This window comes from Ailuropoda melanoleuca, chromosome 1 (assembly GCF_002007445.2).
Source record: "Ailuropoda melanoleuca isolate Jingjing chromosome 1, ASM200744v2, whole genome shotgun sequence".
NCBI classification, from domain to species: Eukaryota; Metazoa; Chordata; class Mammalia; order Carnivora; family Ursidae; genus Ailuropoda; species Ailuropoda melanoleuca.
The window spans coordinates 155,454,199-155,477,626 of NC_048218.1; the positions used below are offsets into that span (position 1 = coordinate 155,454,199).

General features: G+C 39.2%; 1 protein-coding gene, 1 long non-coding RNA gene and 1 pseudogene across 2 annotated transcripts in view; 2 read left to right on the plus strand and 1 right to left on the minus strand.

Moving 5' to 3' along the window:
• The window catches only part of LOC109489334, a 33,481-nt gene extending 21,729 nt beyond the window's left edge, over positions 1-11,752 (minus strand). The window contains exons 1-2 of the long non-coding RNA XR_002142286.2: positions 11,712-11,752; positions 11,195-11,345 (exon numbers count right to left, since the gene is read on the minus strand). This is a non-coding gene — a long non-coding RNA (uncharacterized LOC109489334). The remainder of the gene's footprint in view (positions 1-11,194; positions 11,346-11,711) is intronic.
• Positions 11,753-11,860: 108 nt separating this feature from the next.
• LRRC72 (leucine rich repeat containing 72) overlaps positions 11,861-23,428 on the plus strand; it is a 36,737-nt gene continuing 25,169 nt past the window's right edge. The window contains exons 1-3 of the mRNA XM_019797697.2: positions 11,861-12,050; positions 16,355-16,428; positions 20,909-20,978. Of these exons, the coding sequence (XP_019653256.2) occupies positions 11,925-12,050; positions 16,355-16,428; positions 20,909-20,978 (270 nt within the window). The 5' untranslated portion in view covers positions 11,861-11,924. The remainder of the gene's footprint in view (positions 12,051-16,354; positions 16,429-20,908; positions 20,979-23,428) is intronic.
• On the plus strand, positions 19,847-20,142 carry LOC100474956 (annotated as a pseudogene).

Sequence of the window (23,428 nt, forward strand, 5' to 3'; positions counted from 1 at the left end):
TATTATAATGGAAAACATCATAACTGATGATAATCCCTTCACTCCAAAGCTGGCACCTGTCCCTGACAATGAGTCTGCTAGTGGCCCTGTGCACGATGAATCAGAGGGACTTATGCTCAGGGTTACTGGAAGCAACCACCAAGATCATTTATAGATAAACAGTGTTTGATCCAGGGTACGGAAGCTGCCGTAGGAAAAAGCCATAGCCAGACTTTGTGATTTTCCAATGGGTCTTTCCTAGGTGGAGTTCCAGACGAGAGCCTCAGGGTCATTCTACCAGTTAAATAAAGTTTCTTAAATTATCTTAATTAATACAAAGTATGAACTTGTTACGTTACCATAACTGTACGGTTCAAGTATGATCCATATCAAAGTAATAAAATGAAGTTAATAAAAAATAGTTTATTCAAACAAGAATAGTATGTGAAGACAATGATGTGAGAGGAAAAAATAGCTGTAGGGTAAGAAGAAGTTAAGCTCTGGAAACTAGAATTTCTTAGCAAAGAAACTGTCAAGTTTGCCAATGCAGTAACGTCCTTGGTAAATTTTCTTGTCAAGGGATTTCCGACAAGCAATTCCTGAACTTTTAGAGAAAACATAGCCAAAAAATACCAAGAGATCATGTCAAGGAACAAAATAATTTTGATAGTAGCAATAATATTCAGCATGGGCCACACCAAGATAAACAATTATGGGAGTGCACATGTAATACTTTGAGTCACTAATTTGTAAATGACAAAGATCGGAAATAAGGGATTTTCTTCACCCAAAGACATCCTAGTTACTAAAGCTATGATACAAAATATAACAAAAGTCAACAAAAGGAAATTGAAAAAGAATGTATAGAGACAGGATGCAGGATGTTTTTCACCACCTAATACTACAATAGGCAGATGGATTAACTAACTATACAATCTGACCTCGAAAATACAGAAAAGATTACTTAAAATAATGTTATATAAAAGGCTTAGTTGACTTCCTTTTGTTGAATGGTATTCACACTTTAGTGACAGAATTTTTAAAGTTTATGAGCAAAAGTAGGAATGCAGTGAAATAATTTTTAGACCACCTACATTTAGCATACATTAAATTACACCACACATTCCTTTTAGTAAATGTTCTTTCTATAACATTCATTCCAGTTACTGATAGAAGCTGCAAACAGGATTATGATATTTAATTAATTCAAAAATGCAGCTGTACTTCAAGCTCTTGGCAGCTATCCAATTCCTGTAATGTAGATTTTTGGAGAGAAAGAAAAAGATACAATGCTACTAGAAATAATTTCACATTTTCCTATTAGTTATTAATTTAGTGGAGGGGAGGGGAGGGACAGAGAGGTCAGTAGACACAAGCTCTGGGCAAGTGTTAGAGTAAAAATTAGGGTCAGTGTGGGCCGGATGTAGACCCAATAAATGACACATATGTGAAAATACCATGACATCATGAGGTTCACGCAAGATAATATTACCGCATCAGTGAACTTGATTGGACTCTTGATTTAAAATAGAGAAATCTAATGCAAACTAGCTTAAATCAGAAGGAAAGTATATTAGACTTGCATAACCAAACTGCAGTGAACCAAAAGCAGGTGTGGAGCTAGCTACAAGGGGAGACTACCATTAGACTTGACCTTCTTTTGCCCTGTATGTTAGTTTTATTCTCTTCTACTGTAAGTCCACTTTCTATGTAGAAACATGGCTAATAGCAGCTTCTAGACTCATACACTTAATGATAAGACAATAGAAAGATTCTAGGCAAAAACTTTGATTGTACTGGCTTCTGTGGCTAACCAATACTTGTGTTTAGTTTGTGAAGTCCAGTTACATTTAGGTCCCCATGTTTAGACCAAAAACTGTGCCCAGGGAGGTAAGGTCATGCAATGCATATTCTAACTTATTTGTGCTTTAACCAAACTTATCATTATAAGGATAAAGTATAAAAAAGAATACTCAATAATAATAACATAGGATTAGTTCTAATCAGTATTAATTAGAGAAGGGGTAGAAACGGTCTGCAGAAAATCTTCAAGTTATAATGACATCCTGGAGAATGGAAGAAGATATTTGCAAGTTATGGATCTCATAAGGGTCTAGTCTTCAGAATATATAAAGAACTCTTAGAGCTCAAAAACCACAAACAAACAAACAAAACAATTTTAAAGTGAGCAAAAATCTTGAATAGAATTTCTCTAAGTACACAAATGGCAAACAAGCACATGAAGAGACTCTCAACATGTTTAGTCATCAGGGATACGCAAACCATAATGAGTACTGGCAAGCCACAGGGAAATTAAACCCTCATCCATTGCTGGTAGACGTAAAATGGTGCAGCCACTGTCGAGAATAGTTTGATGGCTCCTCAAAAAGTTAAACAGAACTGCCATACAACCCAGTGATTCCACTCTCAGGCACACACCTAAAAGAATTGAAAACAAGTGTTCAAACCAGGATTTACAAATAAATTTACATAGCAGCGCTATTCACAATAGCCAAAAGATAGAAACAACCCACATGTCCACCAACGGAGAAATGAATAAACAAACTGTGGTATAGCAACACAAAAGAATATTAGTTAGCCTTAAAAAGAATGAATGACTGATACATTGTAAAACATGTATGAACTTCCGAAACATTCTTCTGAGTGAAAGAAGTTAGACTTATATTATTCCATTTATATGAAATATCCACAACAAGTAAAGCCATAAAGATAGAGAGTAGATTAGTAGTTACGGGGGTGGGGGAGAGGTAGCGGGGACGGAGAAATGGGGAATTACTACCTAATGGGAATGGGGTTTCCTCTGGGCATGATGAAATTGTTTTAGTACCAGACAGAGGTGATGGTTTCACCTCTTTAGTACATTGTGAATGTACTAAATACCACTGAATTGTTCATTTTTTTGAAAGATTTGATTTATTTATTTGATAGAGAGAGGGAACACAAGCAGGGAAAGCATCAGGCAGAGGGGGAGGGAGAAGCAGGCTCTCCACTGAGCAGGGAGCCCGATGCCGGGCTCGATCCCAGGACCCTGAGATCATGATCTGAACCAAAGGCAGACGCTTAACCAACTGAGCCACCCAGGTGCCCTTAAATTGCTCATTTTTAAATGGTGTTTATGTTCTGTGAATTTCACCTCTATAAAAAAAAATTTCTAATGATCATCAGCCTATAAATTAAAGACCCCTTCATTTTCTAGACAGAAAAACTGTGGGGCTTTCAAAAAGAATTTCAGTGCTTTTAAATATAAATACTATTTATAGGTTATAGTCTAATTTCTTAATACTTGACTTCCACATGGGGTGATTGTTAGGAAAGTGATATCTTACAGTTACTCCCGTAACTTTTAAACTACAGTTCAGAATGAAGACTCAGCTTGGAAGTCATTTTCCTTTACGGCCTGGATTAGTTTTGCATAATAAGATCGCTTTTAGCGGTGGCATCCAAAATTCTTGGGGACAGATTTTTTGTTGCTTTTATTTACATACTATAGTGACAGGAAGAGACTCCCAAACTAGCTCCAGGAAGCCTGGGTTACCATGTGTGGCCAGACTTGGGCCATCAAGCCGTTTAAAGAGCTCTTTTTTCTGCATGAGGAAGCTATTTTAGATGTCCCGACATCCTTCATTTATGCATTCATTCATTCAGTCAGGCATTGAAACTGACTGAATCCCTACTATAAATCACATTCTCTGCCAAGGAATAGAGAATGTGAATAAGACTCTCCAAAGAAAGGGAGTTACGAAGCAAATAGTATTAGCACCCATAGCTCTAAACATACTTTAATTGTGTTTGGTTCTGCTTGATATTGGCTGGCATTCAAATGGATCATTAAAGATGTTACTATTATTTGCTTAGAGCCTGAAGTGTTTCAATTACCCTTGTACAGAATTCCAAACTGTCTTATTGACTGTAATAACTGTGTGCTCTTTATTGCCTTTATTCCGTTGTAAGGTTCTTATTAATGACGCTTTCATTACCAACTTTTCACACAAAGCAAATAGGAGACAAAGGTTCAATAATCATTTTAATTATAGGCACCGCATTTTGGAAAGTAGTTCAGAAGAAATCTTTTTCAGAAGAAGTACAAAGACATGAAGAGGTTTTTTGCATTGCAAGTTTAATGCTTCCAAAGTTTTAGAAAATAATTTTTGTTTCACGAATTCATTTCAGGTTATAACAAAGAAAGAAAATGTGTTTCCACAATTAGGTTCAGTTTCCAAGACGTTTGGCAGTTTTCCTTAAATTTGGGTAGAAAAGATAGACAAACAGCTCATTTAGGTTTTGCCCAATTCTTTACCCTTTTCCTAGTGATCTGGGTTATGCAGCAAAAGAAGCAGAAATCAAGCTCAAGGCCACCAGATTCCTATTTGTATAGGTGATGGCTGTGAGGGGCTTTGCAAGCATGGACTATTAAAAACAGGGGGGCAATAAGGGAAAGGGAGTGAGAGACTAGAACAAAGGAGAAGGAGGAGATGGAGCAAAAGGGAAGAAAAACAGAAGGGAAGGGGGTGGAGAGAAAAGAGAAGACAGAGGGTGAAGTCAAGAAAAAAGAGAAGAAAACAAATGTAGAGAAGCAGGTGAGAGAGTAAGGGAAGAGAGTAGCAAAGGAAGGGACACAATTGTGATCAGGAATTTTATTGTCTTTTGATCACCCTCAGCTTCTCATATTTTGAAAAGCGTCACCCTTCTTTGGAGGCACGGCTTTATCCCTGATTATATGGCCCAGGGAGGCTGATAATTATAGCTCTCAAAAGTCCCAGCATCAAGGGTGGGCATATAATCCAAGATAGGCGAAGCAGAATAATCAGTCCTAGATTTTTCCAGTTGGAACCAAGGGGAAAGGGAGGGGTCTGTTCTTGGTGGCGAAGCTATGTCGTATAAGACTTAAAGTTAGTATTACATGTTGCCTTAATATCTAAAACTGGGAGGGCCTAAAATGACTGAATTGCATGTTCCCTTCCTGACTCTCTTCCCACAGGTAAAGTCTTCGAGCCAAGCAACCCTCCTTATCCAACAGAACAAATATAATTGCTGCTTATCCCTGAGTAGCAGGTTTCACTTCCCTGCAAGCCAAAGAATTATTCCAACAATCCAATCACATCCACGTATGGGAACCAAGGCATCACACCTCCTTGTTACTACAAAGTCTGCCTCCCGAAGGCTCTGGCCATTCACTGTGTTCCAGAGCACAGCCCCTATGTAGTCCTGCGTGGCCTGCAGTGTCCTCCCGTGGGCTATGAGTACAGGACACTAATAAACTGCTACCAGTTGCATCTCTCCAGAGTCAGGTGTCATGCATTTGGTCATCCCCAGAAGCCTGGGGTGGGGCTCCTTCCCTTCCCAATGACTTGAAGAGGAGACGATGGACAGGACGCCGCCAGGCATGTTTCCAGCCATGTAAAGGGGCTGGGCTGGGAATGAAAAGCCAACACATGAAGAGTGGTAGAATTGGGAGAAAGTGGGTGAGGGATGCCTGCAGATTTAGAGTTCCTGGCTCCGTCACTACCGAGGTTCTGCCTTTCCAACAGTTTTTCCTCTCTCTCTTTCTCTCTCTCTCTCTCTCTCTCTCTTTTTGCTTCTCCTTGCTTGATCAGGGTTTCTTTCAATGGCATCAACAGTTAGATGGATGCAAGCAGCAAAGGAAAAGAGGGGAAAGAAGGAAAAGAAAGAAAAGTTGTACACAGTGAGTTACACAGCGAAACCAACATTTGGTTGCCTTTGTTTGAATGCAAATCAATGGCCTTATATTTACTAAATATGTGTGACTTATATATTCTTTTTAGAATGAGAAGGTATATAACAGGTATAGAAGGCTAGTGATAATCCAATACCATGAACAAGGAAAAAAAGTTTCTAGATACATCAGGTATATTCAATAGGATAAGGAAGATATCACTTTCTAACTCAAGCAGTTTCAGATGCTTGAGTTAGAAAGAGTCTAAGAGAAACTTGTTATGTTAAGAGGTAAAACTGAGCCTCAACAGAACACCCCAAATTTGACAAAATAATAGTACTTTATTCTGTCCCATTGTTTTTTAAGCATATATCACATTTGAAAAAATTTTCATAAAGAGATGAAAAAAATTGATTGACTTGCTAATAGTATTCATTCAGTAATGATTTTTTAAGTCAACACAACTTAGATTAAGTTGTAGTTTAATAATAAATATTTTAAAAATTATCTTTCAACTAAATTACCATCTATTATGATAAAAGAGTTAGGTTTGTTTTTACATCTAAACATGTGGTTGCATGTAGCTAACATTCCAAGAGTAAATTTGGCTTTCCAGATTTCAATATTAATCTGGAAATTGTCAGGAGGAGAAATTGTGTCAAATTTTTACTACATATGGTAGCAGGAGACAAGAATTCTTTTGAGAACTGAGTTGACTGTAGGAATATAGCTTCTCAGACCTCTTTGTACTTGTAATTTAGATTCATATATACATATTTAATATACATGTAATACAAAAGCAGACATATACATGTATACTTAGTTACCTCTTGCTGCATAACAAATTACTACAAAATTCAAAAGCTTAAAACAACAAACATTTATTATCCCCATTTTGAGTGTCGGGAATGTGGGTGTGGCTCACCGGGGTGCCCATGGGTCAGAGTCTCGACAAGGCGACGAGCCAGACCAGGGCTAGAGTTATCTGCGGGCTTCAGCGGGCAGGTCTACTCCCGAGCTGACTCACATGGCTATTGGCAGGCTTCCAGTCCTCTCCTGCTTTTGGCTAGAGACAATACCTTGTCATGTGGGTCTTCCTCTAGGTCAGCTCACAACATGATAGCAAATTTACCTCAGACCAGGCCAGAGAACGAGAGAGAGGGGGCCCAAGACAGAAACCACCGTCCTTTTGTAATCTAATCTCAGAGGTGATAGTCCGTCCTCCTGCCATATTCTATTTATCAGAAGCCCATGAATCTGGCCCACGTGCAAGGGAAGGGAGTTAGTTACACAAGAATGTGAAAACCAGGCGGTGGGGATCACTGGGGGTATTGTAGAAGTTGTCTGCTGTGTGTGTCTGCGTATGCATGGGCATGTGTGTGTGAATGCATGCACTCACACATACATATATGTGTATATATACACACCATCCCCACACATTTATAGAGAGAATTTATGCTTCAAATGCCTGGTTGTGACATCATGTATGTGACAAAACACAGCATTCCTCACCCCCCACCAAATCATGTATTATCAAGACTTCTTTGCCAGTTTAGGATAAATTTCTATCAATAATTCAAGAAGTCTAAATTGAACCAAGTGAGGGAAGGGTTAGTAGTTTTAATGATATCACACAATGAAATCCTATGATGGAAATTAATTTTAAAGAGTTGTATGACATTTCCACCCAGTTACCATTTCTAATTTCAGGCAAGAGGTCTTCTGTTCTAGGTCCCATGATTTAAAAGCCCCTGCTCAGGTCTTCCTCTGAACTTACCACCCCCAATCCTACCCACCCCATGGGACAACCGGACGAGCCCACCCGGAGTTCTTGCCCCCTCATCTTTTTCACACTCTATACCTAGAACCCTGATGGGCATGTGCTCCTCGAGGCACAAGGACTAGTCAAAGTGTGGCTATGTGAGGGCATGGATAGAGCTTAGACATGGGACCCATTGATATTGGGAGAAAATGTAACATCACACCGAATCCAGCACAGGTTTGGAATTGAAAATTATACTCTTTGGTGAAGCTGTAGTTCTGTCTGGAGGTTTTTACCTTTTCCAGAGAGTACAGGAATGTTTCCAGACTTGAACCACTTCCTGTTCCTATTCAGGTAGCTATTTGGAGAATTGTGTGTGAATTTTGTGAGGAAATAAGGTATATATGGAACAACTGGAAATGACTATTTTTCTGTGAGAGTTCAAGAACCAATATATATGGGCAAATTTCCTTCAGAGCCACGATGACAAAATGTGTCATACGGTTGGGGAGCGATTGATGCTTCCCTATTAGCTCAGAACCCACCATCCCTCTGATAATTTAAACAATGGCAACACTTAGAACATCAGGTGATAGCATCCTAGGCAGGGATCCCGGAGATTAGTGAAAGAGTACTTTGGAGACAGAGAAATAAAGTTTATCTCAGTGGTCTGAAGAGAAGCAGGCATTAGCCAGGGAGAGAAAGCAAGGAAAGACAGTTGTGCAGGATGCTACAAGATGACTTGAGTCATTGGGTGACTTCAAGAAATAACTGGGAAACTATAGATCTAGCCTGTAGGGCTTCCTTCATTTCGATTTGCATGTTCAAAGTTAAGCAATTAACATGAAATGACAATTCACAGAAAAAAATATAAAGGACCAATAAGCATTTGAATGACCCTCAACTTCACTAAATAAGTACAAATTAAAACATCAAGATAACATTTTTCTCCAATCAGGTTGGCAAAATTCAACAAAGTATCATCCTACACACATACCATCAAAGAATTTCACCTGATGTAATATCCAGGAGCACAAAGGTGCTTCTTACAGCATTGATTATTGTAGAAAAAGAAAAGAAAACTGGACAACATAAATGTCTATCAATAGAGTAACGAATGAATAGACCATAAGAAACATTACAAGGAAACATAATGCAACAATTCAACTCAGTAGTTTGAGTTAAAAGATGGAAGTTCACGAGATGGTAAAGAGAAACAGGAAAGCTGGAGAACAAATTAGAGGGATGTATTTCATTAAAAACAAAACAAAGCTAAATTAAACTTAAAAAACCCCACAAAACCTACACAGGCAAAAGCAACTTAGCAAGTCACAGTTTCATAGGTGCTGGCAGATGATATGAAACTTCTGGGTCAGAGACTAAGGACAGTTTATTACTCACAGTAACAGCATAGCCCGAGTATCAGTATTTGCACCAATTTCTCCAGCCACAATTTCCAAAGGGCAATGAGAAGCAGGCCAGGTGATGTGATCACATACAGTGGGTTGTGTTAGAGGAAGAGAATGCTAAACTTAGAAAACCTGAATCTTTTATACTAGGCAGTAAAAGCCTGCCTGATCTTATCTTTATTATAAGGGCAGGAGACGCTGCTTAGTAAAAAATAAAAATTGAAAACACGCCCACTATTTGCTCACACTACATCTTCTAACGGTGTTCATTATAAAAATTTAAAATATAGTCCTGAACAAAGGCAGTCAGCGTCTCTTCCTATAAGACTTACAGAAACATGAAAGACTCATGGAGAATTCCATGAATTCTCAATATTCCATTTCGTTCTCATTTTGTGTAAACAAACAAAAAAATTGTAGCTGTCAACTAAAATGATATTTTCCTAAACTTATAACAATGAAAATGTTGATACAGTGCTTATCAAATATCATAAAAAAGATATATTTTTATACATATAAGAATATGTTTTGATTGTGGCTGTTCTGTTGCTCACTTCGTGCACATTCTACACAGTAGAAAATGGCTCATAATGATTATTTCACGCAATAAATATTTTTCACTCACTTGGAAAAATAATGTCAGACTGAGTATTGGAGTTACTCAAGGTAAAATTAGGAAGATTTTTAAAAAATTATTTAGCTTTAATGATAGCCATCAGACACTTAATTTTTTTTCTCGCACATTTGCCACGGGAAAATTCTTCTTAAAAAACAATCATGTCAACATCTCAACAAGAACCTTTTACTCTGTGAACAATACATACTATTTGTCTAGAGGAGTGTAATTAAAAAATAGATTTTTGGGCTAAACTTTCAACTTCTTCATTTTATTATTGAAGACACTGACGCCCAGAGACATTAAGGGACTTGAAAGTGGCCAACAACTAGTTAATGTCAGAGCTGAGACCAAACCCCACATGCCCTGACTTGGAGCACAGGCTCTTTCTTCTTATCCAAAGCCACATACATGATATGATAGAGCTTTCAAACTGGGGTATGCACACCCCTGCAGGCAATGGCAGTATGCCAGGGAGGTAAAGCCACAGGATAAACACAGGGTGTCTTGCTTCAATGTAAATATTACTCAAAGATTTGAGGGGAGTTAGGGGGGGCCACTTTATTTTTATAATAAAACAAGATTGATTGTAAAGCAGAATGTACATTCTACATGGATTTTTAGAATTTCAAGCTGAATTCCTCAGGCTCTAATCCCATCTCACGGAGGTAAAAAATCTCTCTGCTCACTCTGCTTGGGGATACTTCTTTTGTAAAAATTTTCTGCCACCAATGTGAGGATTTCTAGGAAGTTCCTTTTCACCAATAAGTGCTTTGCTAATCTCCATCTTTGACATTCTATAATTAAAATTGCATTATTTTAGTCCTCATGGTCAGCTAAATTGTGAATTTTTCTCAAAGAGAGAACACATTAAGACCTTATAATAAATGAGTCTCTGAGTTCCTTTACTAAGAATAGAGCTGTCTTTAAAAATTCTTTTTCTCTTCTTAATATTGAGTAAAAAGATTTTAAAAATAAAGAATATAATTTTTAAATGTGATTTTAGTAGGAATCAACTGATTAGTAGTTAAGTAAGACGCTCTGTAAAAGTATTTTGCATACAATTCTAAAACTCACATTCGTGTAATGTATGAAGTCAAACAAATAGTATCTATTTCCATTTTTTTCATGTAGCATATACATGAATGATATTTGAAATTCTATAACTCATATTTAATGGCAAAAATGGGAGATGAGAGACCAGTAAATTATGTTATGCATTTTCTCAGTGGATCATTCCTCAACTGATTTTTATTTCTGGGATATAAAACCACTTCAAAATCATTCTCAGATGATCCCTCCTTCTGTGATAACTTGGAGGACTTCTACTCACCCACCTCCACCAGACCAGAAGTACTAAAAGAGTGTGTGATTTTTCTGAGACATTTTTAAACGCTCTATTCCAACACCAGCATTTTTTTAATGCAAGTAGCCTGACCCATTTCTAACAGGTACATTTAATTCTAGGTTTCGAGGTCAAATTTGGACCCAAGAAACCAACTCATTCAACTAAATCAACATTTACTGAATGCAGTGTACTAGGCCCGGGCAGAAAATAGCGATGACACAGAGAGAATCCTGCCTCCAAAGTACCCCAAGCTAACAAGACTCACATAAATAAGACATAACGTAGCCTATGTAAGAGGTGCCAGTAGAACCAGGAGAGCACCAATTAAACATCAACAACAGCTTACAGATTGGAAAAAAACTTGCCAAATAGTGGCTCAACTTACCCATTTTCTGCTAGAGGGAGGACTTTTCAGCTACCGAACCAACATGCACTTCCCCCTCACAATAAGATCAGCCAAGAGCTCCATTGTTCTGTGCACCTGGAATCTTGGGCTCCTTGATACAGCCACCTCCACCTGCATCCTAGCACTGGGTCTAGGAGGAGGCAAGTAAGACACTGGCCTTAGTATAAAAATGTAAGGCATCCAAACTCAGCAATCAAAACAAATGTCTTAGGCAATATTTTTTTTTTAGAAATTCAAAATTAATACAACAGCATTCACGATGAGCAGAATGTTAAAATTTTAAGGAAAGACAGGACCCGCAGTCCTGATTTTTCCTCTTTTCTGCTTCAAGCTCCACTACGATTCTGCAAGGCATTCCTTCGCCCCCACCCTCCACATGTGGCCAGTGGTACATATAATCTTCAGAAAGCTAAGTTTTCTGATATTTAGAGCTCAGGCCAATGAAATTATCACTAGTGGGTGATTGTCATTGGGGTGCTCTGGCATAGCTGATCACCCGATCTTCTGGCATCCACAGCAAGCTTCACCGCACGCTGGAGAAACGCGAGTGTGTCCACCGTACGACGTGGGGGGCGCTGCAGGGCCACACGCGAAAACGTCATAGAAGGGACTGGCTTCACATCTTCCCTAGTTTGGATTGGCTTTTAGTCGCCCAGATTGCGGTAACTGTTGGTAACGGAACAATGAGCTGTAGGGCTGGGTTGGGTGGATGGGAGGTGCTGCTGGCCTCCCTGGTGCCCTGATGGCCTGGGGCCCGAACCATCCTTCCCGCATCTCCCGACACTCTACCAGCGTAGTCAGGTCTCCGGAAGTTGCTCTCGAGATCAGCCGCAGGGTAAGCCGCACCCCTTCTCCAGGCCACGAGCCCCTGGGGTCCCTGCGCCAAAGCCCCAGCCAGCGCGAGGCTGCCTCTGGGGTCGGCCGGAGGGGTTGGAACGATGGCAGACCCCAGGCCCTCCACTGGGGCTAGAGGTCCATAATCTCCAGGGTAGGGTTTGGGATGCCTCTGATCCCCACTGGTGGACTTACATGAACCTTTTCTGGCTTACCATCTGCCGCATATGTAACTATGGCCGGTTAGAGATTAGGTAATAAAGCCATAAATTTGGAATCTTGACTCTCCCACAAATATGAATAACCTGGAAATCCTGTTCCCCTAAAGTGCAAATGGACACACGGAGGAGGAGAGTTTCTTTGATGAACAGTACAAGCAGAGTGGAGGGCAGTTAAGATAGAGGCTTAAAGAATGCTTGAGTGGGAAAAAAAAAGTCAGAATTGTCGGCCATAGGAGCTAGCCAAATGCTGAAGGGTTCTAGGACGTTTCTGGGGAAGCTTGGGACTGCCATGTAAATCAAGGCTGGGGGTTCTGTGAGGATTTGAAAGCTACTCACACTAAGTCCTAACTAAGCTTCCCTGCATGTGGGTTGCATATAGGAATTTATCATTGCAGTAGGTAATTCAGCAAAGAGAATGTTTTCTTCTATAGATTTTAATACAGACTTCATTTTTCTGGGATTTAATAATCTCACAGTTTTCAAACAATTTTTCCCCTGTTTTATCTAGATCCTCAGGGAACAGGCAGTGGAGGACATTGCTGCTATCCTCCCTGTGCCAGAATTGCCCACCCCTCAATTCCATGTTTGATTGTTTTTATTTCCCTGTTTGGTTAATGAGTTAATTTGAAATCTGACTGTTCCCCACCCTCCAACCCCAATCAAGCAATTGTAATTGTTGTCCAAATTCAATACCTCTTCTGAGTATATCCTTTACTACCCTACGTAACACTGCAGATTCAAATTCTAACTCCCGGAAATTTGCTTTCTCGGCGCCCACTGTGCTCTTGTTTCTCCTTCTAACTTTGTAACCATCTCTCCAAACCCCCTTCCTTATGCTTTTGCAGCTTGAGTCCCTCTTCCTCTCTCTAAATGTGGACACTTCCCAATGATTGAACTGGGGCCCCACTCCGTCCATGCCCAGCCTGACGTCTCTGCTGACCTCCTCTCTTCCAGCGGCAGCTTTCCGGTGGACATCTTAACCCGTGTGTCTCACCAGCGCCAAAACTTCAGTGTTTCCAGCTGAATTCGTTTTCTCTTCCAACTCACCTTCTCATCATCACATCAGCACATTAGCATCACCACTTGTGACTTTGCTCTCCCTTATTCTCTGCCTCGTTATTTGCCAGTTTCCATCAGTTCTCTCTGCATACCCTCTGTCACATCTGCTGACTGCTCCTTCCCACTTGCCACTCTCCTGGAGCCTTGCCTTGATTTGCCAGAGGCAGCCTGGCTTCCTGTCTGCTGTTCTCTCTGCACCTGGGACCGTCGTACATGTTGCTGCTGCTGGAGTGATCTTCTTGAGGCCTCGCTATGTCAAAAGATCAATGAGACCCAAGTGTCCCTAGACAGATAAAAGGAAAAACAAAATGTAGTATATACCTACAATAAAATATGATTCAGCCTTAAAAAAGAAGGAAATGCTGACCCACACTAAACTAGGATGAACCCTGAAGACATTATGCTGAGCGAAATAAGCTAATCACGAAAGGACAAATATTGTCTGATTCCGCTTAGATGAGGCACCTGGAGTAGCCAAATTCATAGAGACAGAAAATAGCAGGGTGGTTGCCAGGGGCTGGCGGAAGGGGGAAATGTGCAGTTCGTGTTGAATGCATACAGTTTCATTTGGGGAAGATGAAAAACTCCTGGAAATGGATGATGGCCATGGTTCCACAGAACTGTACAGTTAAAATAGTAAATTCTGGATTATACATATTTTACCACAATAAAAAAATAGTTCAGGGAAAGAATGCTTGTTGTGCTTCTCTAGATGAAAGGAATATACTGCTCTTGAAGTTGTGTGTTGATTGGGAACTGGAAATGCTCCACCACGGAGTCACTGAAACTCGAAACTTCTTGGCATGTTTTTGTGTTCTTTGGCACTTTGACATTAATACTTGTTACTGGATTCATATGAAATTTTTGGTGGGAATAAAACATACCATGATAAAAAGCTGTGAAAATAAATAATTAATTATACCAGTAATTTACATATTATGCTGATAGTTTCAATTTCCTTTTTCATCTCTTAATTTTCAAAATTTGACTTAAATCCTTATATATTCATTCCATGGCTATAATTTTCAAAATTGGTATTAATTTCCGATGACTAAATTAATAGGTGCCTATTTTAAAATATTCAAATGTTATTTTTATTTTTGTTTTATTTTTGTCAAATAAGTCTTTTTAAATGTATTGCTCAGAACATGAAAATCTTGCATGATCTCAAGTGATAATTTTGTTAACAATTTGGAGTGTGTGCATTTGTATGCATATAAATGTCATTGGTGGGGCACCTGGGTGGCACAGTTGGTTAAACGACTGGCTCAGGTCATGATCTCAGGGTCATGAGATCCAGCCCCACATTGAGCCCCACATGGGGCTCCAAGTCAGCACAAAATTTGCTTGAGTTTCTCTTTCCCTCTCCCTCTGCCCCCCCCACTTGTGTTCTCTCTCTCCTTCTGAAATACATAAGTAAATAAAAAATAGATGTCATTGGTAACAAAAATAATGTTAGACCTATACCACCAATGGCATTTTTACTTTTGGATGTGTAGATATCTATCTCTGTATATTTTTAAGCTACTACACAGGATTCTATTATGAAGTTACATGTTAATCTAACCTATATTCCCATTAATGTGAGGCGTATTTCACAACTGTAGATAATGCTGAGATAAACAGTGAAAACCAAATCGTGTGTGTGCGCGCACGTGCATCCTGCTATATTTTGGAGTGCTGGATGTAGAATGGCAGGATGGAGTAAAAAGCACGTTTATAATTTTCATAGAGTGTTGCAAAGTTTCAAATCTACTTTGACTGCTCTTTGACATCCCAAACACTTTGACACAGTTGCGATTGACTATCAGTAGAAGCTGAGAGTTTAGATGTTTAAGTTAAAACATCCAGACCCGGATGCAGAAGCCTCCTCCAATAGGTTTTTTTCTAAGCCTTAAATTCAGCTTGCTCTTTATAAAGTCACAAAATACCCTGATGGAAATGCCTCCACCTGTGCCAACGAATTCTCTAAGCCCCAAGATTCAGCTTGTGCGACAAGGTAACAAAGGAAGTTTGGAATATAAATTAACAGAGACACTCAATCCCTGACATATCTATCTTCCTCACTTCTTTCGATATATGTTCATCCCATTAAATCTAACTTTTCTTAAAAGTCTTCTACTAAATAACAAAACTCTTGTCAAAATTTCATAAATCACTTACATCACAACCTCACCACCCACAACAAATCCCAACTGAAATTTGGTCACTGTTTTGACTCTGATAATTACGATGTTTGTCAGATTCCAGGAGTGCAACAATTATACTTTTCCCTTTTGTTGTGTCTTGCTAGCTGTACTCCTTCGTGGCAAATTATAGATGGGCTTTAGTTTTTCCATATCATCTTAGGCCATGTGGCTTGTAAATGTTATTTTGTAATCTAGCAAAGGCTCTTAAGAAGAAAAAGCAAAGCACTTAAATCGCTGTTGTTGGATTTGCATTTTCAAAACAAAGCCTATGGGAATACAAATTACTTATTCTCCAGCAAAAATTCCCATGGTGCAAGTTATGTTAGTAACTGATGAAAAAAGAAGACACTGTTCCTTTGCAAAGAAAGGGAAATGATATTTATTCGCTCATGCATTCGTCTGACATTTATTGAGAACTCACAGTGTCAATGTGCATTGTATCCTACTCCACCTGCAATCGTTGCTACCAAATATCTTCCATAAATATGAATTCTTCATGTTTGAAAGAACATTTAAGAATATTTAAAGACAAAATCACTCTGCCTCATAGAGAATTGAAAACTTGTTTTTGGTGCATATGTACACATACACATTTTTTTCTCTTTGATTAAAAATTATTTACACATCTGTGCCCAGGATTAAGGATAATGAAATTCAACCACAAAAATGATTAAACAGTATATAATTGTAGTGTTGGAATTTATCAGTTTAGAGTGGTTGCCTCCATATTCACCTTTCTTTTGATCTTCTTGTAGACGTTATTGTTATTGACTGCAAATGTCTCCGTATTTTTGCTCAGTGGAATGTGGCTTGACAGATTAATTATATGTTATCAGGTAGTTGAAGATGAACTAAAGATATGTGGCTTCAAGAGGGATGCTGATGTCTCTGAGCTGTTCCTTTCTCAAAAGTAAGTGTACTTTATATAAGAAATAGGAGAGCATCATATTATAATGTTTCACAGATTCAAGTGTTCTTTTCCATTTTTTCCCCCAAGGACTGGATAGGCAAGTACCATGCTCTAATTACTTTACCATTCATTGGTGTTCACAGTCTCTATTAGAGAGGCAAGATGGAAATGGATAAAAACAAAGATTTGGACCAGGCTGAGTTTGGAGACCAGCTCTGTCACTTCCAGCTGGGTAATCTTGGGCATGTCATCAACCTCCCTGTTAGGGTTGTCAGGGTTAGTAAATAAAAATACAGTAGGTCCAGTTACTTGTGAATTTCAAAGAAATAAATGAATATAATTTTTCTTTAGTATTGTTTGTCCCACACTTCCCTGGGTTTCTCTGAAATTCACATATAAATGGGTCTTGTATTTCATCTGACAAGACTCCTGCCTGAGTAGAACAATGTTATCTTCTTCACGGGGTTGTTAGGTGAAGATTAGGTGAGTTAGTAGAAATAGTAGAGGGCCTGGTACACAGTAAGCACTCAGTGAGCATTAATACAGTGAATCGTATTGCTATTATTAGAGAATAATGGCTCATTATCCCCCTCCACTATACTAACAACCCTATGATACCAATACCCCTAGCCAACAACCCCTATACTAATTTTACTGGGAAGTAGGAAAACTCCCGTATGTAACAATCCCCTCCAACTCCCCAAGGTGGCAGCCAGCAAAGTGGGTTCTTCTACAGAGCAGTGACGGTGCCTGAGATAGAACTCTGGTGTAAGAGAAAGACGAAGTTACGGGTTGAATGGGACTCTGACACCACAGTTTTTGCCTGCCAGCAAGTGACATATGTGCAACTAGACTCTGCATTAATAACAATGATCCTATTCCTACTCTTCTTTCCCTCCTTCATGCTTTTTAATCTCTATGAACTCCATGTATGATTTTAAAATAGGTTTGATATATTTCTACTCATATGTAATCTTTGGAACTGTGCTACCTTTTTTTTTTTTTTGAACTCAGCAATTTTCTAAAGAAGATGTCCCACTTTATCATTGAGGTTAATCACTTTATCGCTGGTGATTGGAGGAAATCCTTTATTAATAAACACATTTCTTTTGTTATGAATATATATATTTTAGATTGCAAGTGCAGAGAAAAATATTTAGCTTGGTAGTGGTCCTGAATCTCTTGTTAGTAAGGGGGAAAATAGCTGGCCAATTTAAGATTTTTTAATATATACATTTTAGATTGTAACAGGTATGGTAGATTATTCTGACACACTTAAAGTCACACTTTGAATCTTTCTATAGATCAGTGAGTTTTACAATAACAATACATATTTTATGTGGTCAGAGATGGCAACTCTAAGCCTTTCATGATTTTAACAACAATACATTGCAAGGGTAAATAAAGAACAATAAGAAAAGCTTTAAAACACTAGAAAAATATTAGAAATATTGATCCTTTGACAGTAGGTAATTAGTGGTCTTCTCCAGTGAAGGACAATACATTTTCTATCCCAAAAATACTAAGTTACCATGTAATGCATCCAGGCACACACACAAAATAATGTTTCTCAGTCCAGACACCAATACACTGGGTAAACTAGGTTATTTGCCTGAGTCTCTGTTGCCCTGGGTGTGTGTGGGGGTGGATCTTATCAACGTCTCCTGAGTAATCATGGAGAAGGCATTCAACAGTGCTGACATACTATTGTCAGCACGAGTCATTCCCGTCGTTAATAGAATTTCCTCTCTTTGTCTTCCATTGGTATCACCTTGAAATGCAGCAGCCCAGTATTGATTTCAAACAGGTTTATGTGCAGAACTAACCCTCTGACTTGAGTTAAAATCCCTTTAAAAGGGAATCACTTTATTACATTATATAATAGCTAGAAATTCAGCATCGATATCAGGAAAATTAATGACACTAATTTGACTAATGACATTAATTTGACACAGGTGATATTTCAAAGTATTAATGTATTAGAATAACTTTTTGGGGAAATCCTTGGGGAAATCCTCTAAGCGGTGCTTGAGTTTCTCTGCTACCACATAATGATTTATTTTTCACAGGAACGGATGAAGCTAATGTATTATCTTTTTTGCCCAATGCAATAATTTAGGCATACCGGGCTCCAAATGCTTCTTTCTGGAAATAGGCTACATATTTACAATGACAGAGGAGAATGCATTTTGTGTATAAGTCTCCTATTAGAAGTTGCTTTTGAAGAGTCTGGAATATTTTTGTTGTGCCAGAGAAGTGTTCAAAGACTACCAGGGCATATCTAGAGGATGTGGAGTCTTCTTGAAGTCTTTTGCTTGGGATATTTTGAGAATTTTTAAAAAATGGAAAAGGATTAAGAAGAAAATACAAATACAAGTAGGGTGGGAAAGAGAATGACTGAAAGAGGGAAAGGAGAGGGGTGGCTGTTCTTTCCAAGTTTTTATTTAAATTGCAGGTCGTTAACGTACAGTGCAATATGAGTTTCAGGTGCAGGATTTAGGGATTCGTCACTTACATAAAACACCTGGTGCTCATTACAAATGCCTTCCTTAATACCCATCACCTGTTTAACAGGATACCAGCTAATAAGTGTAAAAAGAATGAGAGCATGGGAAAAATCAGCATTTTATAATCCCAAATCTTCTGATTCAGCAAGGATCATCAGATGAAGCTAAAGCCATTGAACAAGTTGTTGGGGCATGAGACATACACACAGTCGTCAGAGGTTCGCCCCACATATTACTTCTCAGTGAGAGCATTTGTGCTGTTACGATGGAGAGACTTGACGGACGCAGCTTGAACCAAGTGGTTGAACTTCCTTCCCCAAGAGGATGGGGACAAAGTGGCATTACTTGCCTCCTTCTCTGATGCCTTAATCACCACCTTTGTTCCTGAAAAATGGTCCACCTTGAAGTTAATCATGAGGAAACAATCAGACAAGTCAGGAATGTGAGACATTCTATCAGACTGTCCTGGACTCTTCAAAAAGTCAATGTCAAGGTAATAAAGGAGAGTATTCTAAGTTTAAAAAGACTAAAGGATTGTATCAACTGAAACGCAATGCATGAAACTTGATGGGATTCTGGATGGAAAAAAATGCAAACTATTAAAAAAAATATAGGAGCAACAGGGACAACTTGACCATGAAAAGAATGTTAGATGATATTATTAAATTCAATTTAAATTTTAGATGTGATAACTGTATCGTGGCTATGCAGGAGAATGTCCCTGTTTGAGGGATATGCATGCCACAGTATTTAGGAAGGAGAGCCCTCACAATGAGAAGTCTGCAGTTGATTTTCAAATGATTCAGCAAGAAAATTGTCAGCCAATAAGTCCATACATTACATAGATAAGAGAGGGTGAGCATAAGTGTGGCAAAATATTTAACATTATGAGGGCTACACCACCCTCGTGTATGGTGAAACTGAGCAAAGAGGCCACACAGAGGCTGTAGCCGCTTTTTAAGGAGGGCCAGTTTGCTATCCGCGGGGGCTTTATTCCTCTGGTGATATACCCGGGATTAAGAGGGGTGCAGATTCTGGAATGCCTGAGCCAACTGTTTTGAACTTACTTTGGGGATAAAGGTCATCTGGATTTGGAAGCAACCAATGGACAGGAACAACATGGAAGGTGTGCGCTCTGGCTGGGATACGAGATGGGACTTTGTTCAGACATTCACCAGTTGAATGGCACAGGGCTCTTCTCAGAGGAATCTGTGGAAGAGTGGAACCTCTACTGACTTATTTATCACAGATTGTATCAAAATAAATGATGCATAGAGACACATATGGATACACACCCGACCTGAGCACAGTTTCTTCCCTGAGAAATAAAAGAGATCCGAATATTGCAGCCCACAGCAATCAAGGACCAACTATCCTCAGGGCTTTGCCAGATTTGCTGATCACTCCTCCTCCCCACCCCATGCCTGTCCCTTTGCTGAGAGAGCGGCATCAGCAACAAAGTTCAGGACCACCTGTACAGTTCAAGAAGGATGGTAATATTTTGACCCCATATTTAATAAACAAAAAGGAAGAATAAAACACCTAGTCTCTGACTCTTGGCATACTGCCATTTCCACGTCTTAAATACAATGTGGCCAAGATCTGGACAAGTCCAAAGTAAGAACCTTGCAGACATTGTCCAAGTAGGAACCAATAATGTTTCCACATTTAGGTACAAATCCAATGTCTTCTGCACTTACTTTTTCCCCTCTGCCCTGTCTCCAGTAAAATCTTTTTTTTTTCAAATTGAGATCCCAATAAATGTAATCCTTTAAACTGGTTGACAAAAATCTTAATCCAAATGAATGAAGTTTTAATGATGGTATTTCAGAAATTAGTAGGTCGGTGTGCCAACAATTTTGAAAGAACAAAGAGAGAGGCCTTTCCAGTTATTCCAAAGTCCTACTATATAACCCACCTTACCCATGAATAAATTAATTGTTGCTAATGTTCACTTTTTCTTTCCTTTCCAGGGATCTGACAGAGGTCATCGATCTATCTAGGTTTAAAAAATTAAAATATTTATGGGTACAGCACAACAAGGTAGTGTTATATTTTATCTTTAAATAGCTCTGTAATTAAATCACTATCTTAATCTCATGTTTATAATGGAGTTAATCTTTAAAAGTATTAATATTTTATACTCCTGATTTAACTTTAGGTAAGAAACTTCATACACACGCACATACATACACTACTGTATTGAAGAGGACAATCCGTGAGATGTTATCAGGCTGCAACTTTACTTTCGTCTCTCATGTTCTGTCAGTACTGCCCAATGGAGGCTATTTCTTCCTGGACTCCTGGAAGAAAACTTTGGCAGTCTTAGTGACTTTTCTCATCTCTCTTATGTAATTAAAAATCTTACAGTCCATTGGAATCCTGGTCAGGGTTCCAGTTCAGAAATGAGCATGTCAGGGCACCTGGGTGGTTAAGCGTCAGACTCTTGGTTTCAGCTCCAGTCAGGATCTCATGGGTTGCGAGATCGAGTCCTGCATAGGGCTCTAGGCTCAGGGAGGAATCTGCTTGAAGATTCTCTCTCTGCCCCTCCCTCCACTTGTGAGCTAGCATGCGTGTTCTCTCTCTATGATAAATAAATAAATCTAAAAAAAAAAAGGCAATGAGAATATCTAGGAGAGATATTAATCCACTTTCAATCTTCATTTGTAAATGAGACATCTCCCTACATCCCCTTGCTTGTCCAGCTGGGGTTGACTGCAGGTGGCCACCCGCCTTTTCATTAGCTCAGAAGTTGTAGCTGGTTGTTTTCCTCTCCTCTCCCTCTCCCCAGCCTTACCCAGGGCTGATATGGAGTGGGGAGGTGTGGAGGAAGGGCTACACAGAGAGACAAAGTTCTTATCTGATCTGTATCATCTGGTACTAACAGATGTTCAAAGTCAACTTCTTTTCTCTTAATGGATTATTCAGAAGTAGGTTTTTTCAACTCTAATTCCTCTTCACTGGCCACTCCTGACTTCCCCTCCCCTTTCATCCCAGTGGTACCTAAACCGACAGTCCCCAGCCCGTGGCAAACTACTCTCTTGGGCAGGATTCCTCGTAAAGTACCCCAGATCAATATGCTTTCAGTGGCCTGACGTGCGCTTTCCAGCTCTCACACACCTTTGTCCTGCCGTCAGAAGCCGAGGGGGGTGGTTACCTCCCAGCTGCTCCCCAAGCTGATCTAGTTTTCTCAGGAACTGCCAGACACTCAACCAACATGGCCCCAACTGCAGGCAGCTCTCATCAAGGTCACGGAGTATGGCCCTTAAAGCTTCTCTTAGAGGCGAGGATTCAGGAGGCGATGCCCTCCACCGCCTCCCCTAGAGTGGGTGTCTGACTGGGGCTCCAAGTTCCCTCCACGTCAAAGAGCAGGGCTGAACTAAAATGCAAACCCAAACAATCGTTGGAGTTAACTAGTCAGTCGCTTATTCTCAACTTTCAAAAATTTGACGTTTCAACAGCTTGTGTTTTTGTTCTTTTTGAATTGATGATCCAATCTGAACATTTTGAATTTAGACTTTGAAACACCAGCTGATCAAAAAGAAATCATTTCAGTTTTCAGCAGTAGTCAGCTTGTCAACAGTAGCCCGGAATCACAGAGCTGAATCCCTAAGCAGCCATGTTTATAAAATCATTGCAATATTACATGGCATTTCGGTCTTTTTTTTTTTAACCTACTAAGTGGGAAATGGAAAATGAAAGTGCTTCTCATATTAAGTATAGGCATAAGTCTCATAAGCTTGAAATCATTTCTAGGAGAACAAACACAATTACCTTCAAGACCCAGGCGACTAGCAACTGGAATGGAAAGTGCACACACCACTTAAGGGCACAGAAGTTAAAAACTCTTTTAAACACCCTGCCAGAAATTATCCTGGGTCACAGTGTGCGACCTCTGATGAGAAAAAGATGGAAATCATCAAAAGCATGGCAGAACTGACTAATCTTTGTTTTCCATGTGTGCCTCTTGTGGGGTTCAGTTCTGAAGAAAAGAACATATACAAATGTCAGCAGTGTGTCTAAAGAGAGAGATATAATTAGGGATTTTTAAAAACATTTTTTGGCTTTTGGTAGTGAACACCATCCCATCTCCAGCCATGGAATTTTCACACAATTGGCTTACAGACACATTATGTACATAGGAAGGGATTGTATACACTGCCAACTATTTCATTTTCTTCTGTTTCTGAAGGGCAGTGGGTGGGGAAAGAATGTAACAAGAGGCTGAATTCTCTTCTTATGCTTGGCTCTTTCCATTCAACAAACTACCTATATGATTTCCAATATCATCATCACTTGACTTTGTTCTTTACAATAACAGACTTGTTTAGTTCATATAATGCTGAAAGTGTATCCTGCCCAAAATAAGTTTTAATTGTTACTTGGGGAAGTAAATAAGCTCATGTGAGTCTTCCTATTGGTCAGTAATTGGTCGCTAAGCTGCCTGAGTATTCACACTCCATGAAAAATTAAAGTCTTTTTCGGAATCCCAA